Here is a 21,543-nt window from a genome sequence, read left to right on the forward strand (position 1 = left end):
CGGAAGAGCCTTTCATTTTTATCAGCCTTTTAACGTTGCCTTGAACCATAGCGATGATGACCGTGTGGTGACTGTTTTAGTGGGGATGTAGGTGCGAATGAGCTCGCGCATTTTATCAGTGAACAGAGACCATTTAATTACGACAGAGCGATGTGAGAAGTCTGAAAGGAAAAAGCTGAATAATTCCGTGAGGTTGCTATTCATGGTATCGTAATCGCCTTTGTCGTAGAGCTTTAATGCTTTCGTTAATTTTTCAGGGCGTAATAGGGGACTGTGATAGATGCTGTAGATTACCGAGTGATTACTCAAGCCTGATAGGTGCGTAAGCGGCGAAATGCTGCCAAGATGAATAGCGAGCACGAGGTCGAGAACGCTAGAAGAATGATTATCCTGCCTTGTCGGGTTGGTGACGAGCCGAAATAGACCAAATGTGAGGTACGTATTGAGAAAATCGCTCCCGATAGTATGCTTGTTTTATGTTCTTGCAAGGCCATTCCACGATATGAGAGGGAAATTAAAGTCGCCAAATATAAGCAAAGATGTGCGCGGATATGAGGTGGTAATGGACTCGAGCGCATCGTGAAAGTGCATGACAAACGAGGCATCAGCATCAGGAAGCTTTTAGCAGCAGCAGATGATAACGGGCGGGATAAATGCTTTGGAGCCCACGAACGTGATTTCCAAACATGAGGTGACGTTTATGTGGTAGCAGAGTAACCTTTGATAGGTGGCAATTAGGACGCCACCGCCACGCCTGTTCTCGCGATCGTGGTGGAAGATATCATAATTAGGGAAAGCGGCAGATAATTCTGAGTTAGAAACGGAAGGATACAGCCAAGTTTCCGTTAGTACCACTATTTTAGTTTCGGTGGTTTCAATAAGGCTGCGAAATCAATCTGATTTTGGTAACATGCTTCTGACGTTTGCGCAAATGAAAGGTACACACTTAGCATGGGATTTGGAGCGCGAGGCGGCCTCTAGCTACGGCTGAAGTGGAGGAACAATATGACAGGGAACGACAGACTGGGAAGGGTGGTAAAAAACGTATGAGGTGTTATCTGAAATAAGGGTAATATCTTAATTTGTAAGTTTTCTTTTCGGGTTCTAGACAAGTCATTTTCAGATATTGCATATGATGAGCCGTTAAGGTTCTTGGCACGTGACATGACAGATAGCTTAGTTCTGAAGTGAGCAAACGCTACAATTATGGGCCAATTTTTGCTCCTTTGGTAGCGTCCAAGCCTGTGTGCACGTTCGATGTCGGTAGGTTTGATGGTGACATGAAGACTTTCTCTGCGGAGTTTAATTACGTGCTTTTCAAACACGTACCATGTTTCCTGTGCTGCGTCTTTCAGATTGAAGAAAAAAAGATTAGAGCGACGGGCCCTGTCCTCACATCATCCATCCTGTCCGGCATGACAGTGGTTTGTCTAGCGTTGTTTCAGCAAACGTCTTCGTGCATGCTGCTTCAGCGTTTAATGCAATTAAAGAGGAGCAAACTTCTTCAATTTTATCGAGTCTTTGGTTTACCTCTTCGATAGCCTTGTCGGTTTGCATCCGCTTGCTGTGAATAGTTTTCATTTTTGTATCGACGTGAAACGGGTGTTAGGTAATAATAATAATAATAATAGTAATAATAATAATATTAATAATTCCATTTTCGGGAAAGGAAATGGCGCAGTATCTGTCTCATATATCGTTGGACACCTGAACCGCGCTGTAAGAGAAGGGATAAAGGAGGGAGTGAAAGAAGAAAGGAAGAAAGAGGTGCCGTAGTGAAGGGCTCCGGAATAACTTCGACCACCTGAGGATCTTTAACGTGCACTGACATCGCACAGCACACGGGCGCCTTAGCGTTTTGCCTCCATAAAAACGCAGCCGCCGCGGTCGGGTTCGAAACGTGTGTTAGGTGCGGGGTTTAATTCGATATCGCCGGATATGATAGGAAGATTACAAAGAATGTGAGCACATTCGTAAGCAACATTAAGAAAGCCATGCGGGCTCGGCAACGCTAACAAATCACAATAGCGAGTACGCGGTGCAAATAAGGAAAGTTGATTATTTACCTGCAGAATGAGCAGAGGATGGGAATGAGCGCGTTGCCGAGCCCACTGAAGGAAGGCGCGAGCCAGTTCGTCCTTAGACTGGGGAGTGTTGATCTTGCTGTAGATTCGACTGATGGAAGTCGCCAGAGTGACGGTGTCAAGCTGTAGGGCGGTTCAGTTGGGGGTTCTGTAGGGCAGAAGTCTTGAAGGGTGATGGTCGGTCCTGGGTCAGCACGTGGGCAGTCGGCAGGCGTAGAACTGCAGTGATCAGATGACAGTGGTATCAGCAGGCAGGAAGCAACATTAGAGGCACAGGGATGGCTTACCGAAACAAACATCAGTATCGATTGCCTGCAGAAGGAGCAGAGGATGGAAATCAGCGCGTACCATCGCGCGCGTGTTGCCGAGCCCACTTCTCTAACACTATGACTCTATCACTCCTGAGAAAGATGGCGAAAATTTTCCGTCACTTGCAAAAAAAAGAAATTCGTTACGAATAACGGGGGTGCCTAAATTCAGGAAGACAGTTGCGGGAGGGGGGATCACTGCTTGCGGCTCAAGGGTGCCATATGAGATCGGATTTGAGCAGCATATAAGACCAGATGACAAATCGTGTCATCAAGTTTCAATCTATCGCAAGCCTTCGTTTCATTCATGGTTATAAGGCCCCCCTCCTCGGAAAAAAAAAATACGATGCGCAGCTGTGAGGAAACCTAGCGCTGAGACGCGCGCTTGACTGCATGGACACGCATGTCGTTATTTCACTACAAGTGCTGTTAAGCACTCCTATATGTGTATGATTTGCTTTATTTCGCTCGCTCAATCATTCGCATCCGTATCGAATTTAAATATAAGTTCATATTCTAGCGCTCACTTCCAGTTCGTCAGATCCCCGACCACCCTGTAAATGCACTAAGCATGCATTTTCTCAGAATACATGGAATACGGTTTCATGATACTGCAGACATTTTAAGAAGATAACTAGAAAAATTGCCATAATATGGCGTTTGAACTTTTACTCATGGCAGAGCTTTATAGAACACAGTAATTATTGAGGGAGAACTGATACTACACGTATACGGCCGAGCTGAACGAGTCAGATATTCCAAACTCTGCATTCCTGACACTGTAATATGCATACGTCTCTGTCATTTTTCCTTGTGCAGTTTACTCACAATAAAGCCATATATCGCAGTAATATCGATAGTAATATAGAAGTAAATCGGCTTCATACGAGTACATACTTACCAAGGGCCGAAGGAAGCGGGCGCGAACCGGGCTTTCGCCGGTGGCGCCACCGCTGTTTCACGAAAAAAAAAAAAAGTCGCGCGCTTCCCCGCCAGTCGGCAAACCTATGCATCTACACATCATAGTTCGCATCTCGCGTCACAAACAAAATGATAAAGCCGACTGCCGGCGGCCTTAAGCGTGAACCAACAAACGAGCAAACTAAGAAGATGGGCGGCAATGTTATGATGCGCCTTGCTTCACAGCAGAGCTTGCTCTGTAACCATACGAGAGATATATGTCAGTGAAACTTCAGATGAAAACTTATTTGTCAAAACTTATGTTACGTGAATGTGCATGTATTTACTAAAGGCAGAGGCGTAACTGAAGAGTTGAAGGCAGGCAGCGCCCAGCATATGAAGCGGCTCGCATTTCGCTTTGTGCGCACTTAGCACCGTGACACTATAGCCTGTGGTGACAAAATCTCCTTCCCGATGCTGAAGTGGAAGCTGATCACCTCTGTAGTATACGGGTGTAGCTGGACAACATGAACTACGTGCCGCAGGTGGACGATGTCGGGGAATTCTGCTGGGCCATTTCGTGCAAGTCGGCCACATGACGAAAAAACATGGCGAAGCACGCTGAATGGGCCCCTGTACGGGAAAAAGAGTTCCAAAGCGAAAGCTTTACTTGCCTAGTCAAGCCAATTTCATTGGCGCCGCAATTCGACCTTCAAGTAAAGTTCAAATGGAGGAGCGGTGGAGGTTGTTAAGAACGGCGTCAGCAGGTCTCGCTTGGAAACAGCCAGCACACGATTCTCCTGGGTTGCTCCGAATACCTCCTGTCTACTCGACCACGACTGCTTCAACGACTGGCGTACTCGATCACCAGGACAGGGTCCAGCATCCAGCTGTCACGTGGCTTCAGTCAACACGCTTTGCTGAGTCGAAGTGCGGGACCCAAAAGAACGACGGGCTGAAGTTTGGACACAAAAGCGCGCATTTTCTGTGTCGCCTCGCGTGCGGAGAGACATCGCGGCGAGCAGGCGGGCGTTATTTTCCTCAACTGCCGCGTCCATGTCGGGAAACAAAATGGGCTCGTTTCCGGTGGCTCTTCGGCGTTGTAAGCACCGCGGTGGGCTGGCGATCATCGCCTCCAACCTTCGTAAGCATCTCTAAGGACAATGGACCGCTTTTGGCCCCTCTTCCCGACCTTGGGCGTCAGCTGTCATCTGGTGAAGAACAGGTGTAAACAGCGCATGGGAACCTTTGACTGGCCAGATGACATCACCTACCGGAGTAAACGTTACTCGACGGCATCCTCCTCTACCTCAGGATCAACACGTAACCGGGGCGTGTCCATAAGTGCGAGGGTGTGAGTTTGTGCGCGCAAGTGGAGGTTTCAGGCCACTCCAACCCCGGCGAGGGCGTCCTCAACCTAGGGTTTTTAGGGAAGAAGAACGCTATAAAAACTCGAAAACGAGTGCGGTCGAGTCATCCCACTTTTGATCTTTACGCTTGTAAAAATGTGAATAAACCCAATCTTCTTTCGCCGCCAACTCCTTCGCTCCGCGGCACTTCTGTCCTGGGGGTGGGAGCGAGCGGGCATCGACTTGACCGTGGCTCCGTCGAGCCGCGACCCCGAACCCCATCTACAACAACTCGTTGGTAGCGGTTGAATCGACCATGCGGCGTGGTGTTGCTTCTGCGGGTGAGTGCTTGAGATTCGCCAGGCTTGAAATGTTTGGATTAATACTTTGAACTGCTGGCAACCGAATCGAGTTGGTGAGTGAGACAAGTGTGTATGGCTTACGTCAACAGTTGTTCAGTGAAATCAAGGATCAGCAAACATGGATCTAATGAAGTTGATGAGGACAGATTTGCTTTCATTGTGCGAAGAGTTGGGTGTAGAGGTAGGGGTTAAGATGAAAAAGTCGGACATTTGCACATTGCTCTTGGAAACCTCCAAGTAAGGAACAGTTAGCGATGCGTGGGAACTCCTCATAGCGGAGCGAAAGAACGAGGAAGATGAGCGAAAGAAAAAGGAAAATGAGTGAGAAAAAGAACAGATGAACAACGGCTAGTGGCAGATCCAAGAGGAGCGGGAGCTCGGAAGGTTGCAGCTCGCGCATGACCAAGAGAAACTGGAATATGAGAGCTCAAGAGGCACGACTCCAGAGAGAGCGAGTCAGGCCGAATCGTTTCAAATGAACAGACTGATGCAGCCGTATGAGATTGGCGAGGATCTTGGTCATTATCTCATGAATTTCAAGAGGACGTGTGAGAAACGGGGTTACGCTAAGGAGACATGGTCACAAAAGCTACCAGTGGTGTCGCCCGGTGAGGCGGCCACTATAGTCGCGAGGCTTAATGCGAAAGACGCCGATGACTACGAGAAAGTGAAAGCCAGTCCGCAAAGAAAGTACCGACTTTCGGCGGAAGAATTTCGACAGCGGTTCAATGGCGCCAGCAAGAAAGGTAGCGAGAGCTATGCAGAATTCGCATTCAGTTTAAAGACCAACCTTAAATTTAGAATGGTTGAAGGGTGCTTCCACTTGTGCGAATGTCACTTGTGCGAACGAACTATGGAGCTTAGTTCGGCTACGATAGTTGACTGTCTGCTGTCAGTTTTCGCCCGAATTGGCTTTCCTGCAGGAATTCAAGCTGATCAGGGGACAGTTTTCACGAGAGCACTCACGTCTGCCTTCTTACAGAGGTGTCGGGTGAAGTTGATCCATACTTCTGTTTACCACCCTCAATCGAACAGCGTCGAGAAGTGGCACTCAGTGTTCAAAAGAGCGCTACGTGCTCCCTGCTATGAGCACGAAGACGACTGGGAAAGCCGCCTGCCGGCAACGCTGTTCGCCCTGAGAACCGTTTCGCATGAAACGACAGGCATTACTTCCTCAGAACTAGTGTACGGAAGGGCTCTTCATTCCCCGCTTAGGATGCTTAGAGAGATGTGTGAGGGACCCCACAGGGGGGCGTCTGCAGCTTGCAGGCGTTGGTGAGTGGCGACACCACGGGTTCCCGAGCATCCGCAGGGACATCCCTCCAGGGGGATGATGGTGAACAGTGCATCACCATGGACCCGAGCACCCGCGCTTAGCCGCGCGCGGCATCGCCATGTCCGGGGAAAAGGGGATCCTGGTGGTTGAGCCGATTCCGAGCGTTTGGACCTTTAAGGCCCCTCGGCGGAGGCAACACACCACTTTGGCTCCAGCCTGATGTAGACGGTACCTCCGGCCTGACCGGACCGAGGGAAATCGGCAGTCGCCTTTTCCTGTCCTCCCTTCCATCTTTTACTTTCCTATCTTCTTTATGACTACTGTCCTGTCTCCTCCTCGTTTCCCGTTCTTTTTTCTGCATGGACGGCTAGGGTTAACCTTGTGTGGCGAAATACGCTGGGTTTCGTGATATTTGGTTATAGTTGAGGTGTGCAGCTGGCGTGGGCAGGACTAGCTTGCAAGTTCATGTCCCGTCCCCTTGTTGGGCTCCGTGGTGGGTGGCTGGCACCATGACTGAAAAACTAAATTTTTTATGGCCCCCCTTCATTCCAAATCTGATCGCTCTCTAAAAAGAGAGCGGAACAATGAAGATTTTTTTCAAACTAGAAAACTGTCATTCCCAAAATTTCATGTTATTCATAGCAAAGCTGAAGAAAAACAACCAAGACTGATTTCCCCGTTCGTGGTAGCAAAGTGCCTGACAGATACCTAGGCCCTTGGGTACAAGGTATCAAAAATGGCTGGTGGCGACTTACTGGTCGAACTACGCGACACCGTCCAGCACTCGAAACTTGCAAACATTGTACCGATAGGGGAGATTCCTGTCCCCATCACGTCACACCTATCTTTGAACACAGTCCGAGGCGTCATATCGGGAATTGATTTTGTTCGCCTCTCTGAAAAAGAAATGCTTGAAGGCCTTGCCGAAGAAGATGTCATAAATGTTTAGCGGATAAAGATCCGGAAGGATAACAAGGAAATAGATACGAAACACATGATCCTCACTTTCAACACCAGCACACTACCTGAAAGCATTGAAGTCGGGTTCCTGAAAATAGATGTAAGGCCATATATACCCAACCCACGCAGATGTTTCAATTACCAGAGGTTCGGCCACAGCTCACAGTGCCGGCCGCAAAACTTGCGCGAAATGCTCGTCGATGGACCACCAGTCAGATGAATGTATTGCTGCCCCGCGGTGCACAAATTGTGGAGGAGACCATGCTCCATACTGGAAGAAAGAAAAAGAAATAATTACTCTGAAAAACACTGAAAACTTTTCCTTCAAGGAAGCAAGAAGGCGATACGCCGAAACAAACAGATGCTCCTTCACAGCAAAAACAAACTTCGCCGATGTGGTGCGTGGGCGCGGCGCATCACACCAGGCCTCGACACCTGTACAGGCCGCACGCAGTGGGCCTATGGCAGGGCCATCCGCGCCCCCTGGTGGAGTAGCTAACACTACTCCGCCAACCTCAAAGCAGGCTGCACAGACCCCCGGGTCAGCGGGCCTCAAGACCTCTTCCCACAGGTCGAGGTATAACTCAAAAGTCAGCGCGCGTCCTGCACGGTCGTCCAGCGCCTTTGCTGAGGCGATGGGCACGACCCAGGGCAGCCCCGTGCCGTCCACGTCGGACGGACGGCGGAGCTCCTTGGATCGATTAAAAAATGTGAGGCTCTGAGTCACGGGGCAAAATCAAAGTTGATCTAGTTTTATCTGCACACACACGCGCACGACAATAATATGGTTTTCATAATACACTGGAACTGCAGAGGTCTCGTAAATAACTATAACGACCTGAAAGACATTTTAAACACAATTTCTCCTATTGCTTTATGTGTGCAGGAAACCAATCTAGGCTCTCAGCACACAAAGGTGCTAAAGAAGTATACTGTCTTCCGCCGTGACCGAGAGGGGGCGAGCAGACTCTCGGGAGGCGTAGGAATCATTGTGCAACCTGGCGTAGCAACTAGCGAGATCAAACTGAAAACTAGATTCAAAGCCGTAGCAGCCACTGTAGTTGCTTACAAAACCATTACATATATCTCCAACCACGTCTCGAAGTAACACCACATGAATTAGAGAACCTTTTAGAACAGTTACCGGAGCCATACTTGATAGTTGGCGATTTTAATGCACACTCTTGTTTCTGGGGTAGTGAGAAAACCGATAGCAGAGGTCAGGTCATTGAGGATTTTATACTATACAACAATATTTGTTTACAGAACACCAGTAAAACTACTTATTGCTCCCAGTTCAGGAAAAATGAGTGTTTTAGATTTGTCTTTTAGCTCTCCATCAGTTTTTAGCTATTTTAAATGGGATATTTTAGACAACCCATATGGAAGTGATCATCTCCCTTTTGAAGTATGCCTGTCATCCCCACTATCAGTCACAGCGACAAAACCACGGCGTTGGAAGCTCAATTTAGCAGACTGACAGCTTTTTAGAGCAGAAACCACGTTAGAAAATATTGCGTTAGAAAATCTTAATGTCAATGAAATAAATGAAAAGTTCACAAATTTTATTCTTGCTGCCACACACTTGGCTATCTCCCAATCTTCAGGAATAGCACAACGCAACCATAAAGTGTGGTGGACACGAGATTGCAACGAAGCAAAAAACAACAAAATAAAGCTTGGGTTTATATATCGCAGAAGCCCCACACAGTAGAACCTTATAAACTTTAAAAAAGCAAGAGCTAAAGCACGGTACATACGTCGAAGTGCCAAAAATCATCTTGGCAGAGTTTCATTTCCTCGATAAACAGCCAAATGTCATCGAAAAAAACGTATGGGAGGCAGTACACAAACTGGATGGTCGCTACTCTGCGTTCACAGTTCCTCTTCTGACAGCCCTTGGTGTACAGACAAATATCAAAGAACAAGCATACATATTAGGTGAACATTTTTCTACTGTATCTAGTTCCTCTCACTATACAGAATCATTTTTAAAATATGAAAACACAGCCGAAAACGAAAGACTGCTCATAACGGGCAGTGCTCGCGAAGCATATATAATAGCCCATTTACGCTACAAGAGATTAACAGCGTACTTTCTTCCGGTAAACAGACTGCACCAAGACCAGATGAACTCCATTACGAAATGATCGCCCACCTGTCTGAACCCGCTGTAGACTCCTTCTTTTTTTAAAAAAACAAAATATGGTTATCAGAAGATACTTCCGGTGGCTTGAAAAAAAGCCATTATTGTATCATTGCTGAAGCCGGGAAAGGTACTTACCTCCCCTGGCAATTACAGGCCTATAGCCCTAACAAGCGTACTTGTCAAATCCTTTGAAAGCGTCCTTAACATTAGTATAATGCTTCTATTACAATCCCGTGATCTTCTTGACATCCATCAGTGTGGGTTTAAAAGGCGCGCTCTACAACCGACCATCTAGTCTGTCTAGAGAACACAGTCCGAGAAGCATTTATACACAAGCAACCCTGCCTTGCGGTCTTTTTCGATTTAGAGAAAGCCTATGACACCACACGGAGGTTTGGCATACTGCGGGATCTTGGAGATTTCGGCATCCGCGGCAGAAATGCTGAAATGCTTGAGTGACAACCGTTCATTTCAAGTACGCCTGGGTGCCACTCTTTCTAAGGACATCATTCAAGAGAAGGGTGTGCCTTAGGGGTGCATTTTAAGCACCACGCTTTTTATAGTAAAAACGAATTCCCTAGCAGAAATAATTCCAAAGTGTATCATGTATTCAGTCTATGTCGACGATCTCCAGATTGCTTGCACATCCTCTAGCGTTACATCGTGTGAGAGGAAATTGCAGCTGACAGTAAATAAACTAACATCATGGGCAAATAAAAATGGTTTCAAGTTTCCTACGCAAAAAGTGAGTAGCTGTTCTGTTCTCGCTTAGAAAAGGACTGCACACTGATCCCTCCCTGTATATAAATGAAGTCGCTCTACCAGTTCAAGAAGAGCACAAATTTCTAGGAATAACTTTTGACAAAAAGCTCACATTCCTACCACACATAAACACCCTCACAAAGAAAGCTTCTAAATCTCTGAATATACTAAAAGTACTCTCACGAAAACACTGGGGTTCCGATAGGACTTGTCTTTTACAGATTCATCGCTATGTAGTACGCTCTACATTAGATTACGGATGCATAGTTTATGGATCAGCGAGGCAATCGTACCTTAAGCGGCTAGACCCAGTACATAATTTAGGCTTGCGCCTTTCCACCGGTGCATACAGGACGTCACCCATAAACAGTCTGTATGTGGAAACCAACGAACCATCACTTACAGACAGAAGAACCATGCTCACATGCTTGTACATTTAAAAAATCCGTTCACTACCTAAAAATATGTCACCAAATAGTCACAAAGTGCCCGTCTAGTTAACAACAAACCATTAGCTATATTAAGGCCACTTCTCCAGCGTTTTGAAGAGATGCGCCTAAACCTCGGCGTACTGGAAAAATTACCTGGCATTGCTCGAAGACGAGGTCCACTGCCTCAATGGTACAATTTTCCTGCAATCTGTGACCTCACTCTCACACATTTCCGTAAGAAACAAACTCCACAGCAACATACAATACAAGAATTCCTTGCCCTTGAAGAAAAATACAGTAGTTTTACACAATTTTATACTGATGGATCAAAAACAGATAGTTACGTAGGAAGCGCAGTGGTGCGAGGGAATTCGGAGGAAATAGTACGACTACCACAGTGTTCCATCATCTTCACTGCAGAATGTTGCGCAGTATGTGTGGCCATAGAAAAAATACTAAGCGAGAAGCTCAAAAACGCTATTATTTACTCAGACTCCTTAGGTGTACTTGCAGCTCTCCATTCTAAAAACGCAAGCACCCCTCTGCTTGGTAACATCATACACAACACAGTAACTGCCACAGCTCAAGGACAAAATATAAAACTGTGCTGGGTCCCGAGTCATGTGGGAATAAAAGGCAATGAGAGAGCAGATTTGTGTGCTGCTAAAGCTCGTGGCAAGGAAATAAAAAAAGTAAATATACCCTTTAATGATTGCATGAAATTAGTACAACAGAAATTAAGGGGAAAATGGCAGTCGACTTGGAAGAGCGATGTTAATAATAAACTACACTAGGTAAAGCCGGTTTTAGGCGAATTTGAGTCGAGTGTGCACCAGGTACGTTTCAAGGAAGTGATCTTATGCCGTCTCCGAATAGGCCACACGCACATTGCGCGCAACTTCCTGCTAACAAAACAAGACAAACCTGTTTGCCAAAATGCGGAGATGAACTCATGGTTAACTACATTTTATTCTCTTGTGTTAAACTGGAAAAACTGAGAAAAAAGTACTTTACTTAATTTTATAATGAATGCATTCCCTTCCATCCAACACTGTTCTCAGATGATAATGCCATTGTTAACATACCTTCTATTTTTAGCTTCTTAAAAGGAGCAGGGGTACTTGAAAAACTATAAATTTTGAACCACTAGCTCGCTTTATTTCATGATACACTTCAGCCACTTTCTCATTCCTGAGAGGAAAGCTGAGGTCTTTATTTTTTATTTTATTGGTTGGGACCCTCAGGGTCCTTGCCCAGCCAAGGATAGCCGTTGAGGCTACCTGGCCTTCTTAAAGGCTTTTACCATTAGACATATACAATTTTCTTCTCGGTTATTACCAGGCAGTACAATCTTTTTAGGCCATCCTCACCATCGATGATTCTCCACATTCCTAAACACCCTAGAGAAACAGTATTCTATACCTTGAGCTTGGCGCATGATGGCCTTAGCTGCCTATGTGCCATAAAACCCAATACAACAAACAAACACAACAAACAAGATGTGGGAGGGGACAGGAGAGAGTCAATCAGTAGTTGAGTATGTGTTGCAGTTGCTAAACCGTCTGACTGCCGCGTGAGAGCTAGTGGACCAGAATCTCAAAAGGGCTCAGGATACTGCGAAGACTTACTATGGGTTTAGACTAGGAACCTTCAAGGTGGGATATCGTGTGCTTATTGTCAGGTCCGCACGCAAAAATAAGATGGAAGTTCACTAGGACGGATCAGTAGAGGTTTTAGATCAGCTGTCAGAAACTATACTACACTTTGAAAATGCCAGAGAGACGCCAGCAGATAAAGATCTACCATTGCAATTTAATGAAGCCCTATGTAGAAAGGAGCGGGGTTGTAAACATGGGCGTAAATATCCCTGAAGAGCTATAAATCGAAAACACTGAGTGGAAAGGCAGCATGAACGAACATGCTACGAACAGAATAGAGGAAATCATGTCCCATTCCACAACATGGCTCTAGAGCCGAACCAACTGCAGGTATGGAGGCGACGGCCGTGCGAATTCCAGGAGAGTTTTAGCGGCCGGCCGGGGAAGACAAATTTCATCACGCATGAGACAGAGCTAACTTCGACCGATCCGGTAAGGTCCAAACCGAGCAGAGTTTCTCCAAGGCAGAAAGAAATAATTGAGGCAGAGATAAAGCACGTGCTGGAACTTGGCGTGATAGAGCTAGTAGAGAGCGACTACACCTCTTTTCTGATACTTGTAAGAGGCACCAGGCAAAGATCCGCGACCGTGCTTGGACGACAGGAAGCCGAACGCCGTAACGAACGACCATTAGTACCTTATACCGAAAATCGAAGGCAGTGCGGCGCAGTACATCTCCACCCTTGACCTAGTGAGGGGGAAGAGGAGAAAAGAAACCGCTTCGGAAGCTAGCGGCCCGGCAAAATTACCAGGCTAAAAGCATTCATTCCCCCTCGAACGCAGTGACGACGGCGACCACCCCGTTTACCTTTGTGCAACGCAACATTACAGCGATACAACACACTATAGACAGTTCTAACGCACGTTACACGTTACTAGAAATTGTGCCGAGCAAAAAGGGAGACGCAAATCTCTTTATTCTGAACTTATACAGTTCCCCGAAAGACAGAGGTTCAGGCATTCCCGACCTACTGCTTAAAGCCACGCGCCTGGCCGCCAGGGCATAACTCCTGGTGGTAGGCGACTTTAACGCCCAACATTCAGTTTGGGGTTATCGCAAAAACAACCCCAAGGGCACCAAGGTATGGCAAACGGTCCAAAACCTGGACCTCACAATTCTTGACGATCCCCAAGAAAACACGCGGGTCGGAAATAGCGTTAGCTTAGATACTCACCGGATCTCACATTCTCCGAAAACATTCGCGACGCCCGCTGGTCCAACACAAAACACACGCTGGGAAGCGACCATTACATGCTAGCCACGGCATTTGACACGAAATTGCACAAACTGCACCCCATGCGCACTCGCATTACCGACTGGGATAGGTTCAGACGCTTACGAGAGCAGATTGCCCCCGGTCAGATCAACAACCTAACGATGTGGATCGCTGCACTCAAAGACGACGTCAAGACCACCACGGAGATCCTGTCATCATGAAGTTCAAGGCAGTTTTGACGCCCAGAACAGTCGGCTGAAAGCAGCAGCTGGGTTACCGACGAGACTGATATATCCAGTGTCCCAGAATGGATTCTGCAAGCACTTATAGGCAGAAAATATGTCACAACCACATCAGAAGAGAGGAAGCCGTACGCGGTCATTCCATACATTAATGGCATTTCCCAGTCTCAAAATGATAGGCGCAAGAGCTGGTGCAAAAGTGCTCATGTCAGCACCCAAAAAAATTAAGAAGCCTGTGCGCCAAAGTGAATAGCGAGCAAAGAAAAATCAATGCAAGAAAAAGCACCGGAAAAAAACATCTGAAATGTGTGAGAAGAGGGTATATAAAATACCTCTGTCATGCGGACGCACCTACATTGGCCAAACAGGACGCTGTTTGAATGAACGGCTTCGAGAGCACAAAATATCCCTAAAGGGCGCCATCAGCAGTGAATTAGCAAAACACTGCAGAGAGCACGAATGTGACCTGCAGCTTAGCAACACAACGGTCATCACGTCGTATTTTGACTAACGGACCAGGGAGATTGAAGAAGCCTTCAACATCCGACAAAAGAGTGACGTATATGCGTCAGCATACTTTCGATAGCGTTTCGTGACAGCGAAATTGATTATTTGCGTGCGTTTCCCTAATATTTTACTACGTGTACATCTTATGCGTTTGTCATGCTTTTGTCCTTTCCTTATTGCACGAGCGAGATGTATATATTCGACGAACGCGCATTAAAAATCTGGTTGTTAGCGTCGATTCCCGCCTCTCTCTTTTTTGTTACGTGCTGCGTTGCTCCCGCCACAAGAACATGAAATATGCTAGAATTTTACACACAAAGGAAATATGAATTCAAAAAGTCGCCCGATCCCGCCCATATAACAGGAAATAGCAGCGCAGTACAAATGTAATTTCAGTTTATTAGATGTGCTATTTGCATTTAAATGAATACAAACAGGAGACGCATATGTATGCACTCTGGCAGCAACGGTGACGCAGGAAACATCATTCTAAGCCGCACTCCTGTTTTTCACAGGCACGACAACTTGGCAGGTCCATCGTCTCTTCAATTGACCGTGGTCATCCCCAGAGGCTGTAATCACACGCTGTGATTCAAAAGTGTGTATTTTGCTCTGAATGATGAGTGATGATGACTGCTTAACGTGTGTAGCGTGCAATGTAGAGGTCGACAGTGAACATTACCTAAAATGTAATGAGTGTGAATACGTCTACCACTTAGGAAAGTGTTGCGGCACCTCAGAAACGCAATATATTGCAATGAGGGAAGTGACACGAAAGACATGGCGATGTCAGACATGTCGTGTTAGCAAATCAAGAGGTAATGCGAAAGGAAAGCACAAGGCTGACGCAGCTGAGAGCAGTGTTGCGCAGCAGAATGAGGACAGGCCTGACATCAGCTATGTCTTATACGACATTGAAGAGAAGCTCAGCGCTCTCATGTCATTGAAAGACACTGTTGAAAACATTGAAGCATCTGTACAGCTAATGTCGGATAAATATGACAAAATTCTTGCTGACACCGCGCGTCATGACAATGAGATAAAGGACATCAAGAACAGAGTCCAGGCGCTAGTAGCAAAGACAGACATTGCATTGCCGTCCGTACAGGAGCAACTGAATGATTTGGAATGGCGGAACCGCAAGCTCAACCTAGAAATACACGGTATCAAGGAAACAGAAAATGAGGACCTGCTAGCAAAAGTAAATGATGTAGCGCAGTCACTGGAAGTCACACCCCTCTCGAAAGCAGATATTGTAACAGTTCATCGACTGCCGCCTAAGCCAGATAAGACGCCCGGTGTCATCGTACGGTTTGCTGCACAAGACACGCGGGACGAATGGTTTCAGAAAAGGCATGCGCTAAAGACATCTGGAACTTCAGTTTACATTCAAGAAAACTTGACTAAGCATTGCAGGGCTCTTCTTTGGGACGCGAAACAATGGGCGAAAAGCCACAACTTCCAGTATGCATGGCACAGGAATGCAAAGATCTTTGTCAGGCGGAAAGATGGCGAGAATGCGTGGCGAGTCAAGACAGTAGGTGACCTGGCAACGATAGAACTGTAGTTTCCATGGTTGTTGTTTGGTTAAGCGGATTCTTTTTTTCTTGAATGTCAGGTGAATGTTACATAGATCCAGATAATATATACAACTTTCTTGGTGCAGGTTTCGAAACTTCGTTTAAGGTATTTCACGTGAACAAGCAGTCGGCAAGAAATAAAAGTACTTTACTAGACACATTTTTCAGTCAGTCAAGAATTCAATATCAGGTTATAATGTTCTCTGAAACTTGGTACACATGTAATATGGACGCCTACAGACTTCCTGGTTACAATACATGCAACTTGAACAGAACATACAGTCGTGGAGGGGGTGTATCCTTATTATTACATGACACCATAAAGTATGAGCTGCTGCCATCTTTTACACTTTGCACTAGAGATATAGAAGTACTATCAGTACTATGCGACAAAACCATACTGGTAACAATATACAGGCCACCAGAAGGAAATTATTCACCTTTTTTTTGCGTTTCTCGAACGTCTTTTTACATATGTTAATGAGAATAGACTTCATGTTGTCTGTGGCGGTGATTTTAATCTTAACATTCTTTCAAATTCATCAGCTGTGAAAGAGCTCAGTCTTCTACTTAAGACACATTACATAAAAAATACCATTAAACTACCCACAAGAGTTACATGCAGTTCTGCAACGCTAATTGGTTTATTTCTAACTAATTACGAATTAAACCAAACTGTGTCAGGAGTTATGGCTTACGGCTTCAGTGATCATCTTCCAATTTTTATATGTGTTAAGTTAGGTAGAAAACGAATAAACACCGCGCGATCTGTTTTGTATCAGAAAATTTTGCCTTCAAGTTTGATAAGGTTTTGTCAGGATCTACAGAACGTCGATTGGTCGTATGTGATAAATGCTGTTAACGCAGGTGACGCATTTGATTTGTTCCGTGACAAATTAAGTACACTTTTATAATCAATAGTTTCCTGTTATAGAATATCGTACCTCTAAAAGAATTCGAAAACCTCGGATAACGACTCAATTGTTAACCAAAATTACCATGAAGAATCAACTGTTTCGCAAATTCTTAGCCACCCGTGAAGTCAGCGACTTGCGCGAGTTCAAAAAATACCGCAACAATCTTAATAAAGCACTGAAGGTTGCTAAAGTAAGTTACCTTGAAAATTCATTTCAAAGTACCGCCAGTGACGTTAAAGTTACGTGGAACAAACTAAACAGTCTCTTAAATCGGTCAGCATCTTCAAGTTGTGTAGACGATCTTGTCATAAATGGTCGAACAATATCCGGTTCTGACTTAGCGAATGTATTCAATGAATACTTTGCTAATTTGCCGACACCGACGTTGACCGGTGCTGCAAGTTCTTTTATAAAACCTAACCACACAAACAGTATGTATCTCCATCCAGTAACTGAGAACGAAGTAATCACCGCGTTTATGTCCCTCAAAAACAGTTGCAGCTGTGATGCGTATAACATGCAAATCAAGCCTATCAAATTTGTACTAGACATCATAGCCCTCATTCTTACTGATATATTTAATATGTGCTTCAGAGATGGTGTCTTTCCTGCATCAATGCAGTTAGCGAAAGTAACTGTCATCCATAAAAAAAGGTGAAAAAAATAATCTCAATAGCTACCGTCCTATTTCTATCTTGCCAGTCTTCTCGAAAGGACTTGAAAAATTAATTCACAAACGGCTTACATCATACTGTGAAAATATGAATATGGACCTCCTGCATGTTTGTAAACAAACGAGGTGGCGCTGCAGTCGCTAGCGAGCTCGTGGTAGGCAAAAGGTCGGGGAGTGGCATCGCGGATAGGTGTTGACCGTGGGTTTTCAAGGCTTGTAGGCGCGTTTCCAGTTTCTGCGAATCATAGCAATGGTCGATGCTTCCAACATGGTAATTCGTTGAAGTACACGAGCTCGCGTTGGCCACGTGAGGCCTATAAAGAGAAATAGTTTGCCACTGTGTATTGTATATATGGTTAGTAGTAAACATATAGAAAGCGTTCCTGCCGTTTATTTATGCGCTAGGCATTGAATAAAACAAGCTTTGACACTCTGCACTAGCCGGAATGATTTTACTTCGGGACAATAGTGAGGGGAAGTGCTGGCGTTGTTTCGTCGGAGCAGACGTGCGCTCATCGTCTGCTGACATACGTACGTGTCGCGCTGCGCGAAAAGTGGGGACAGCGTCGTGTCCCCGATCTCCTGTCTCGCTTAGCGCTGTTTTTAGCCGCATGACCACGCACCAGCCAGGCCGACTTGTCATCTTGTTAAGCCGGTCGATTTGGTGAAAATTTTTGATTTCTAGAATTATTTTCTTCCCTAGCCCTGAAGTCTAGTTTCGTGGCGAAAAATTATAGCAAAATATTGAGTACAAATTTATAAATTACGCTTTTTAGAAGTGTGGTCGTCAAAAATTGTGAGGTAATTTATTTGATTTCAGTGCCGCATTTCTTTGACCAAAGCGAAAGCGAAGATGCCATAAACTTTAAGGTATGTTTTGTGACCTCTCACATTTTCTGCGACTGGATCACTCACCTTCGTAATTCGCATGAAAATCAAATGATTCCATTTGTCGCAAACTATTCCTGAGACGTTGAGGAGCGTAATAAATCTCGATTTTTTTCCCTACACGTGCAGTACTGTGTTAGTTATTTCTTGTAAGAAACGCTTTCATGTAACTATGCATGCATAAGTACTGTCATATAGAAAAAGAACTAATCGCGTCATCGTACAGAACAGGGCTTTATGTACATGCTGGCATAAAAAAAACTCCCGCACTATCTACTCAATTATTTGAGACCTTGGGGGGACTTGACGGACTTGACGACGGTGTTAATTATAATTACCCAGAACTGCACTAGGTATAGCTATAAATAAAAGGAATTACTGAAACTAGCGTAAAAATTTCATATTTGCACCAAGTTTAGTTACATATCGCATGCATGAATAACGAAAACACTTTTCATTGTCACGTCCCCTCTCAATCTTGCCACGTGTCTGTTAGTAGCACGCCTGCGGCTGCTTCATTCCAAACAAGCTTCGCGATCATGTACTACCTCATGAAACATGACACATGCATGATGCAATGAAAAAGCATATGGCGTTTAGCACACTTAAGGTACGCTATTCTAAGCACACCAACGCGACCACGCAAGATTGACACAACTTACCAGACTTCTTTCTACTCGAATGAAATAATTACATCGTCAGATCAAGAAACAGTTTCAAGTAAATATTAAATGTCATAAAACGCGCCATTAAAACATGCTGTGCTATTAACAAAAAAACGCATTCCTTGGGGGTGAGTGAACCTGTCGGCGCCCCGTGCACTCCGGCTCAAGGTGATAAGTACGTGTGCAGCTGCATATATCTTTTTTTTTTCCCTTGAGAAATTATCAGCCTACTATCCTGAAGTTCAGGTGAATGAACGCAGTAAATTACATGCTATTAAGTGCATTGAGTGGCAGTGCCTATCGACTCCCAGACTTCGTGCTTTACTACCGTGGCCCAATGCCTGTTAGCCAGTTTCCGAATGCGGCATTTATGCGCGAGAAACCTATCGAGGCTAATTTAATATTTTTTATGCTACTGCGCGGATCCAGCAGTGACGCAGCTGGTCAATACATGCTGCTTCTGCAGTGCACAGGCTTGAAGCAGCTGCGGTAGGCACGGGCAAGCGGAACCTGTTCTGCCTACCATGCGAAAGTCGCTGCTAACATCAGCGCCACCGCATCTTAGTGACGTCGCGGGGTGAAGGAGGTCCATACTAAGCGACGATCAGTACGGTTTTCGCAAGTACCGATCAACTCAGTTAGCTCTTCTTAAGCAGAAAGAATATATAATTAAAAATCTGGAGGCTAAGAAATTTTTACTAAGCATATTCATTGATTTCACTAAAGCATTCGACTACATGAATCGCAATCTTCTTATTGACAAATTACAATATTATGGTATATACGGCCCACCTTTAGACTTACTGAAGTCTTATTTGAGTAATCGCTCCCAGTACGTAAACATAAACGATCACCCATCATGTCCGTTGCCAATTAACTCTGGAGTTCCTCAAGGCAGTATATTGGGTCCACTTTTATTTAACATATATCTTAATGACATTTCAGCAATTGATGCCCGAGCAGAATTTGTAATATATGCAGACGACACCACCATATTACTCTCATCAGACACGTGCACAGAACTTCTTGGTACCGGTAACTCAATTCTACGTAAAGTTAGTAACTGGGCAAGGGCAAATGGTCTAGTAATTAATGAAACAAAAACTAAAGCCATCATTTATCGCGCAAAGTCTCGATCTGTTCCGCAAAGCACAACACTTACCCTCAATAATTGCACAGTAGGATAGTACCTAGTTTTAAAACGCTAGGCGTATTATTTACAGAAACCTTGTCTTGGGACGCCCATGTGGACCACATAGCTTCCAAGTTAGGAAACATGGTAGGTATTTTTCATCGCCATAGAGACTACCTTCCTCAGAAAATAGCATTAATCCTATACCATTCTCTGTTCATGTCGCACATAAATTATTGCATTCTTGTATGGGGTACTACCACACTAAGCAACAAGTTTAAACTGTCCCGGCTCCAAAATAAGGCAATCCGTGTTATGACCCGGTCTGCCTATGATCATCCGATTGCACCCTTGCTCCATAACCTGAATTTGCTAAGCGTTAATGATATACATAAATACCAGCTTTGTAAATGTTTGATTCGTGGCAAACTACAGAACAATAATTATCTTATTAACCTTGGTGAGTTGGAAATCAAAGAGCCATCCGGTTATAATACGCGAAATCCCTTATACTGGAAAGTAGAGCATTATCGAACTAATTATGCAACACAATCTCTAAAATATCAGATACCAACTCTTCTCAACAATTTTCTTCAAGAAAATATAGACATTCTTAACATTCACCTCAAACATTTAAAACAACTTTTTTTTTCCTTCATGATGATTCACGACACTATTTTTGTAATGTCCTTATTAGTTTTATATCTTAAGCAAAGTGCAGCTGTACCATACTTTTGTGTCCTTATGGCTATTTCTAATGCTCAGCGAGTAAGAACCTAACCGTTTTTTTCCTTTGGTTTCCTATGTCAAATGATGTGCTAGACATTTTTATGTGCCTTCATTGCTTCACGTCATAATATGCTGTGCTACTCATACTCCTTCCGTACCCATAATTTCTTCATTGTGTTGTCGGCTTGGCCTATCACTGCATTTTGTGTTTGCTCCTAACCGAAATTTGTTTTTCTTTTGCGCAGATACTTGAATCTATTGTACATTTGTAACTATTGTCTTCATTATACTTTGTTACTAGTTTCTGATCGGTGTTCGGTCTGTGTTCACTACTGTTTTGCCTTTGAGGGGATAAGGCCTTAGTCAAGCTGCGTACGCAGCTTTTTGCCTTATCACCTCCATTATATGTAATGAAAGACCATTTAACACAGTGTACGGAGCACTACGGCACCAGCATATAATAATGGCCAAAGTTTTCTCTAGCTCTGAGTAATCTGAAAAAAATTAAGCAATAAAAACATAATACAGGCTGGAAGTTGATGCACCTTAAGCACACGCAGAAGCAAACGCATATAAAGAGCAACCTGGGTGCCAAAAGAAATGACGAGATGGGCGTACGATACAGATACGCGGTTTCAGGTCACGGATATTCTGCAGTTTGAAACCTACCTCTCGTTTTGCCTTTCGCACGAGCCTCAGAGTAAGCTTTTTGGAGCGTGTTATCAAAACAGGAGAAAAAAAATTAATTCTACGA

The 21,543-nt window shown here is 44.8% G+C and overlaps 1 protein-coding gene across 1 annotated transcript in view; it reads right to left on the reverse strand.

The window, feature by feature from the left end:
• The window catches only part of LOC144130113 (uncharacterized), a 37,001-nt gene that overhangs the window by 15,315 nt on the left and 143 nt on the right, over positions 1 to 21,543 (reverse strand). Inside the window, exons 2-3 of the mRNA XM_077664128.1 lie at positions 7,382 to 7,510; positions 2,067 to 2,303 (exon numbers count right to left, since the gene is read on the reverse strand). Of these exons, the coding sequence (XP_077520254.1) occupies positions 2,067 to 2,303; positions 7,382 to 7,510 (366 nt within the window). The remainder of the gene's footprint in view (positions 1 to 2,066; positions 2,304 to 7,381; positions 7,511 to 21,543) is intronic.

Source organism: Amblyomma americanum, chromosome 4 (assembly GCF_052857255.1).
Source record: "Amblyomma americanum isolate KBUSLIRL-KWMA chromosome 4, ASM5285725v1, whole genome shotgun sequence".
Taxonomy (NCBI): domain Eukaryota; kingdom Metazoa; phylum Arthropoda; class Arachnida; order Ixodida; family Ixodidae; genus Amblyomma; species Amblyomma americanum.